This window comes from Asterias amurensis, chromosome 5, assembly GCF_032118995.1.
Source record: "Asterias amurensis chromosome 5, ASM3211899v1".
NCBI classification, from domain to species: domain Eukaryota; kingdom Metazoa; phylum Echinodermata; class Asteroidea; order Forcipulatida; family Asteriidae; genus Asterias; species Asterias amurensis.
In genome coordinates, this window is record NC_092652.1 from 19,140,680 (window position 1) to 19,149,043 (window position 8,364).

The 8,364-nt window shown below is 37.5% G+C and overlaps 1 protein-coding gene across 1 annotated transcript in view; it reads left to right on the top strand.

Annotated features, from left to right (window-relative positions):
* The first annotated feature begins 485 nt into the window (after positions 1-485).
* LOC139937521 (uncharacterized) overlaps positions 486-8,364 on the top strand; it is a 24,571-nt gene continuing 16,692 nt past the window's right edge. Inside the window, exons 1-4 of the mRNA XM_071932695.1 lie at positions 486-774; positions 1,510-1,640; positions 5,851-5,950; positions 6,884-6,933. Coding sequence (XP_071788796.1) covers positions 713-774; positions 1,510-1,640; positions 5,851-5,950; positions 6,884-6,933 — 343 coding nt within the window. The 5' untranslated portion in view covers positions 486-712. The remainder of the gene's footprint in view (positions 775-1,509; positions 1,641-5,850; positions 5,951-6,883; positions 6,934-8,364) is intronic.

Below are 8,364 nucleotides of genomic sequence, written 5' to 3' on the forward strand. Positions count from 1 at the left end.
TATATTATTACACATATACGTCGGATTTAAATACAAATCTCCAGAACCATGAATGCCATGTGAAATGATGTGAGGTCAAAGGTGATTAAAATGTTCATGGGCTCAAGAGTATGTGGTGTAATTCACGGGCCTCGAAGTGTAACGTCAGGTGTTCAGGCTAGGCTTCCCCCAATTTCCGCGAACGATTGCGATTTTTATCCTTCATTGGGTCACTCTAATTATAGGGGGAATCTTGCCTCAATAAGGAGTGGAAAAGTGCATAGACCTGGAAAGAATAACTAGCAATGTGAACTGCATGTGTGACCCTTAACTCAGTAGTTTATTTCATTCTTTAAAGACATTTTTGTAACGTGTGTGATTCTCCCCACCCCCCCCCCCCTGCTAAATCAAAAACGGATGTGAACGTGATTCAGAGAATAAAAAAGACCGAAATAAAATAGAAAAAGCAGCAACCTCGAACCTACTTCTGAAGTACTAGTGTTATTAGCTGGCACGGCTGCGGAAAGTGAAGGGGGTAAAAGTTACTCGTGTGCTTTCAACGAGGGGGGCTTTAAAACTCTGACAATTAAGACTTTTAATTGATGCCGAAAACAGGTGTATATTAGGACGTCGTCTTTGTTTTAACACGGCTGGGATCAGGAATTGAGAAGCGAACAACTCGATTGTGTTGCAAGAGAGAGTAAGTCGAGTCTGGTGTGGGATTAGCTGAGGAATGGCGTCAGATTGGAGACGATCTCGAAGGTTCTCCGATGACTGGGTCCCTCCCCCTTCTCTGTAAGTGTCATTATTTTTCGAAATAATATTTTGAGAAAGTAGAATTATCTTTTGTAAACTGATTACCAACCAAACGGAACTATATTATGCTAAAATGCAAAGACAAAACACCAATGGCCTGACGTTTCAACCCTAGCTGGGTATTTTTCTTGAAGGGTATTTTCAGTATAGTGTTATGAGCTGCATGGCTTCGCTCACAGTAGCAGAGAATCACCGGCAACAAAATGGCTACTATCTTCAAAATTGCATTATTTTTAAATCTCCTTATTTTGTTGTGGTTGGCTGTTAGGGTATTGACGTTTCAACCCTAGCAAAGTCTTTTTCTTGAATGCTAACTTCAGTATAGTGTTGTGAGCTGCATGGCTTCGCTCAATGATCACAGGCAATAAAATGGTTACTATCTTCAAAATTGCATTACTGTTTCATTTGTTTTAACATCCATATTTTTTTGTGGTTGGTTGTTATGGTTTTGACTTGTCCTTTTGTATTTAGGCCTATTGTTTATTTTTAGTAACCCTTAATCCATTTTTATGGGACTTCTGCCAAGTCTGGTCACTGTTTGTCATAATTTGTCTTTGAGGTAATGTTATGTAGTGATCAGCTGCGTGGATGGGTGACCCTCGTTAACAAGGGTTCTAAATAATAAATAAATAAATAAACACAGATTATTGTTATGTATAGTCAACTTTGATGAAATCTTTACGGGTCAATTTTTTTATTGTTTCTCCAACACAGAGTTCCGTTTCTTAAAGACGACGACGACGATGATGATTACGATTTCGTGCACACCGAAAGACTCATTGAGACCACGACTACGATGACCCCTGAACTCGGCTTTGAGTTCATCACGGTGCCAGGCAGAGGAGGTTGGTGCTGTTATTTCATTTTAACAGATATATCGACTAGAACAATTCTTGGTCGATCAACCAAAGTTATCGACAAGTTTGTCAATGGATCGATTGATTCTTATAAGTAACTGATAGGGTGCTGTACAATACACACTGATATATTGAATATATATTATCGATGTACCAATCGATTTATGAACGGATCTGTACTAGATCATCGATAAGCTGCAATAGGATTGAGTTTGATTATGGTGGTTTTTTTTCACATACTGCATTATGTATATATACACAATCATTAAGCGATCGACTGAAAATTTACTTAGTCCACACTTGTGTTTGTAGATTGAAGATTTAATCGACTTCAATTGAACCAAATAATGACACATATTTCTCGTATCGCGCAAAAGACACCATAAGAAATCAACAATAAACAAGAAAATATAACAAATAATTATTAATAAATATTCATTCGAATGCAAAATGATATTGTGACTGCTTTGTGTTTTCGACCCCGCAGCGGCGCCTTCCAATGAATTGACCAGGGGTTTGCTCGGGGGGGGGGGGGGGGGGTCTCCCTCCCCGTCAAACAAAAGGCCCTTAACCAGTCCTCCCGCGGCAGTTTTATTTCCCGCGCATCAAATTTGCCACTGTCATAGTGCTTTGTAACGGGAAACTTCGTCGTCTCTCTATGAACAGAGATTTGAAAAAGGAACTCTTAAAAACAAATCAGGACCATTTTTAAGGATTGTAATTCTATTGTCCAGACGAAATTTTTTTCTCACGGCGCCGTAAAGACCAACCTAGTTCCCAAGCGGTATCCTCAACTAACAATGATTTCTCTACTCCCCTCCTTAATGGAACATCTTTCAACATGATCGATCTGATCAGTTTGTATGAAAATGTTGACTTTATGCAAACAATAAAAAAAAAATCCCTAGCGGCGAGAAGTAAAAATAACTCTCTATAGGAATTGCCATCATAGAGCTATCAGGCTTTTATTTTGGGATCCCCGGTGGTGGCTTTGCGTGCATGCTTAATGCAGGCATCCTTTATGTTGTGAAAATATTCTCGGAGTTCTGACCACAACTCTAGACAGACGATGTAGACGAAATTATTGTGTAGCCTCTGCGAACTGCTTAACATTTCAGATGAAGAAACCAAATGAGAAATAATAATCAGAAACAAATCATATTTTTAGAAACGGCACTCTATTTATACGCAACACCTCAGAACAAAGCCAAAGCTCGGCTAATGTGAATTTGAGATGCAAACTATACGGGGTGCATACAAACAAATGCAAATGAATCAAAACAATATTATTTTTTCTACATGCAGTACAAATTTAGTATAATCTGAATCTGTTTGGTGGTTTCCTATTGGAAATGCAAATGCAACACAGTTGACATGATGTCAACATTGCTACAGTTGTTGATTAACCTTATATCTCTAATTAAAACAACTTGATCTTTCATCAAGCTACCATCAGGGCCCAATTTCATAGAGCTGCTAATATAGGCACAACAATTCGCTTAGCATGAAATGTCTTCCTCGATAAAAACAGGATTACCAACCAAATTTCCATATGTTTCATATTGCTTCATTCATTCAAACTGATATTTATTTCCATACTTCATGAAAACAAAGTACAAACAATGTTTTTAAGGTCCAACCAATAAACAAAGCTATTTAACACTGATATTCAGCTCTTGTTTGCTTATCCTGAAAATAACGTTGGAATTTGGTTGGTAATCATGTTTTTATCAAGGAAGAAATGTCATGCTAAGCTACTTTTTCTACTTAGCAGCTCTATGAAATTGGGCCCTGAACTGAAACCAACAGAAATCAAGCTTGATGTTGCGTTTCTCAAAGAAATTCTGTAACTTCACTTTACTCTGTGAATTTTTATTATTCCAGCATGGACATAGATTTTAAATTGTCCAATTTAGGAGTAGCCTACAGTGGGGAGTGGGTGCAAAAGAAAAAAAAAAAACAACACGTACGGTCATGGAACACGTACGGTCAAAGTTTCATTCCCAATATTATGTACAACACAACTAATTAGTTCTGACTTTTTACTCCGTCTGGGACTTGGTATCCTGTAACGAGATCTCCTGTAGTGTATGATTTTTATGATGAATCACCAGTCGCCATTGGACAGGGAGCCTCATTGTGGCTCACGTTTCAGCCAAAGCTATGAATCTAAATATATACCATTGACGTATGTCTGTTACGTAATCATGACGCTTCAACGCGAAACGAAAATCAGCTGTTGGGATGATACATCAAAACAACAGGATTTTGAAACTCTCTCTAATACCCGATTACGAGAAATCTATCATCCTCTTGAATAAAATAAGTTAAATATAGGTTGTCTTCCTCAGCATATATCAATGAAATCCCTTGGCATGTATCAATAAAATCCATTAATTTGAACATCCAGCTCATTCAATTTTGTTTAAGGGCAACATTAAACAATATAATGTTCACAGGTTTGCTAACAACTTACAGGTAGTACAATAAAAAATAATTATGTTCTTGCGGTATTTTGAAAATTGTGGAGGCAAATATTTGAATCTACAAAACTTCGGAACGTGTGACAGTTCAAGAAGTGAAAGGAAAACCACACAATTTCGGGGCGTAATTTATGTGGATCCTTATACTTTGAACACATTGAAACATTAAAATAGTTCCAGCAATATTCATTTCATAACGAACAATTTTTAACGTTTTAATGGCCTAAATCCCAATCCATTTGCCCAAGGTGTCCCCTTAACCCTTTGGTGCATACATATATATCATGTTCAACCGTGTTTTTCTCAAAATGTTCTTAATAGCACCCCTGTTGTTGATGGTCGTTAGGAACCGCCTTGTGCACCATTAATAACAACTCCAATCTACAAATCCTTAACTGTGACGTCACTACCAATCACTGTTGTAAAAATTAAAATCACCAAAGATGATTCATACAGGGTCCTATGTCACAAAGAATTATGATTGATTCATCAGATTCTCATCTTGATAACAATCAAAGCTTTGTGTGAAATCAGGTCATGGCCGTTTAACCTCCAACCAGTGCCTTAGTTTGCATAGAAATTGGCCAGACGCACCCAAGTTATGACAGAGCCACATCTTGGTCATGGCTATGAGCCATCGGCCCTTTTCGAATCCACGGCTTCGGCTGTGGATTCGGCTTCAGGTTCCATTCTCTCGTCTGAAGCCCTGAGCACCTACCCAAAGAACGTGCATTGTTGGCAAAACAACAGCCGAATCTGGAGTCCAAGCCGTGGTTTCGAAAAGAGCCATTGGGAGTGGGTCAGTGGGTTACGTAATTCAGGGAAGAGTGTCATCTTGGTAAGATTGTCATTCACGTTATGGAAATGCATTCAGCTAAGGAAATGATGATGGGAACATTTTTCTAAAACAAACAAATATAAAACCAAAATAAAATCAACATACAACACTATACAAGTTTGATGCCTGGAAACTAAAAGTAAAGCTTGCATGCGACACCACTCTGTGTGCACACAATGATAAGTTTAAACGCAGTGAACACTATTGGTAATTAATCAAACTAATTATTAGCATAAAACCTTACTTGGTGGAAAGTAATGGGGAGGAGGTTGATGGTATAAAACATTGTGAGAAACGGCTCCCTCTGAAGTGACATAGTTTTTTTCTCACAATTATAGATTTATAATTTGAGGTCTCGAAATCAACCATCTAAACGCACACAACTTCTTGTGATAAGTGTTTTTTTCTTTAATTATTATCTCGCAATTTTGATGACCAATTGAGCTCAAATTTTCACAGGTTTGTTATTTTATGCATATGTTGAGATACACCAAGTGAGAATACAATCTTTGACAATTACCAATAGTGTCCAGTGTCTTTAAGTCCTGAAAACTTGATGCCTTTCATGAATTGAAGCAGAATAAAACACTAACAACCAGAAATGTTTACTGAGATCAGATGGGGTCGGAATCTTCAAAACAATATTATTGTATCGTCCTCTAGTATAATGACGAGGAAAGGTATACAAGATAAAATCTTAATTTCTCCTGAAGAAGAGCAGAGCATACTGTTCGAAACGTCGATACCAAACCGGCTCTTTTCAGAGCCACCACTCCTTTAACAGAGATTTTACCCATGGTTGTACCCACAAGTTTACCATTTATATTTATATTTACAGTTACTCTTAATCTTCATTTGATTTCTCTTTGTATTTCAGCTCGACCTTTGGCCTCCTATGGACCACTTATTGCCGCCACTGTAGTTGCACTACTTATGCTTTTAACGCTAGCAATCTCAATCAGATGGAGACGGAAAAGGTAAACACTTTTTTTTTTTTTTTTTTCTTTTTTTTACACGAATTTTGTTATTCGTTCTTTTTTCACTTTCAGGCACAACCTTCATTTTTAATTTGTGTTCGTTCATATAGTTGCTTATGTTGTTGCTGTTACTATTGCTTATGTTGTCATGGATCTTGATTCTTGATTATTGATTTGTTCAACTCTTCTACAGCATTGCTGCTGTCCTGGAAAGGGTGGTTTGCGAAATCCATTTGTGCTTTGTGCTTATAATGTCAATAATGTGCTTATACGATGTATATAATGTAAATTTGTCATGAGAGAGTTGGAAGTGCATACGCCTATCTCTGAAACCCTTTCAAATTTGTTGCATGCAGTGACTGCAGCCACTGGTAGGCTGCCGTTTGTGCAGCTGCAGTGCTGCGGCTGCTGCTGGTGGTGGTGTTGTTACTGCTGCTGTTGTTGTCACTGAGGCTGTTGTCGTTGTTGTTTTTTCTTCGTCTTTGATGTTGTTGTTTCGCTGTTGTTTTTGTTGTTGTTGGAACTCGTGCGGTAGGCTAAATGCCAATTATTCACTTCAATTAAAAGCCAAATACGTATTATTTTCTCAGAATAATGTAGAGCCGAGCTACTCATCCGGAAGTCTGGCACCCCGTCTCGTATCCACTTAACATTCACATTGAAAGTTAACATACTTTGGTAGTTACTTATGTTCTTTTCCCATTCGATAATTAAGTCATGGTCTCGCTGTATGATTAAAGTGACACGTTGCCTTGGATCGGGCGAGTTGGTCTAAAGCGTTTGAACACCGTTTTTCATAAAATGCATATTGGATAGAAAGGTGATTTAAAAAAATGCCTCATACTTTCTCTAGAATTCACATGAATATCAAATAAAACTTTCTAAAAAATAACACTAGAACGCTTTACCCATTATTCTTGCTTTCTTCTTCAGACATTCAGTCACCGATGACGAGTTGCCACTGACGGTCATCACGGGAGAAGGCAAGTATTCCCTTTAAGTGATTTTCAAATAACCGTCAACCAATGACTGGGGTTGCATACACATACACACACATTTTGCTTCTATCTGGGTATGTATTTGTCTTGCTTCAAGAAAGCTTTATTCTTGGTATGATACTTCAAAAATATTTGGGGAAATGCACTTAACGCCATCATTAATAATTTTGTCGACAAAATAACTGAATAGATGGTCACTCTTGCCAAAAACAAAACCCGAAAGTTTATTTATAAAAATATTGTTTTGTTGTTTGCCTTGGGTTTGGCAAATCTATAAGAAACCCGTGGAGTTTCGGAAAAAAACAAAACAATTCTTGCACAAAATCATAATTTCAGGCAAAGTTTCACATGAAAGTTTAGACTTTCAAGTACATGACTTTTAAGTTGAAGCTTGTAGATTATAAACAGTGTAAAATGCATTGGGTACTTGTTGTTTGTGTCGCTGTACCTTTAGGAAACGTATACGTTTGGTTGTTCCTTTCTTTGGTAGGACGAACAGCAGCTTTCGATTAAAGGGGAGGTGTACTCGTTTGGTAATAACTTGAAAACTGACTTAGTAACAAGCACTGGAGAGCTGTTGATAGTATAAAACATTGTGGTAACTGACTCCCTCCCTCTGAAGTATCATAGTTTTTGAGAAAGAGGTAATTTCTCACTAAAACAATAAATTACTTCTAGCTAGAAGTCTTTTATTCCTATCTGAAAGCATACAAATTTTGTCCAACAAGGGTGTTTTTTCTTTCACCATTTTTTCGCAACTTCGATAAACCAATTGAGCCCAAATTCACAGGCTTGTTATTAATTTTTATGCTTATGATGGGATACAACAAGTGAGAAGACTGGTCTTTGACAATTACCAAATGTGTCAGTGCCTTTAAGCACCTATATAATTTTGAGAATAATTTCACTTCGAAGTAATGGACAAATATTATATCAGTTTGTACCCCCAAGTTGTACGTCTAAGAAACTTCACATTCAAATACGTCTCTCAGATTGTGTATTCCCATGATACGGATTATTCTTCCTGCGTGGACTTATAACCGCTCCGCATTTCGGCGATATCAAAACAATCGCGACTGCTTTTTGAAATGAATCTTTCGCAGGTTAGTTGTATCGTTTCCGTTTATTTTCTACATCTGTAAAGGATCAGGATGCCTTTAACGTGTAAGTGTCAAATCATCCCCAAGAAGCCAGCTTGACCCTCTAGTTTTAGTTTTTTTTGTCATTGGTTAGTCACCTATACACGTATACGTATTAGTCAGAAAATTACAGACCTCGTTATTGTGTTGAGAACCCCCTGTCAAAACACTTCGAAAGAATAAACTTTCTTTGAAAGGGGTGGGATCTGTTTGCCAAAGACACACATTGTGATTTGTTAATGTAGCTGTATTCGATACTGTCTGTATTGCTAGTTGC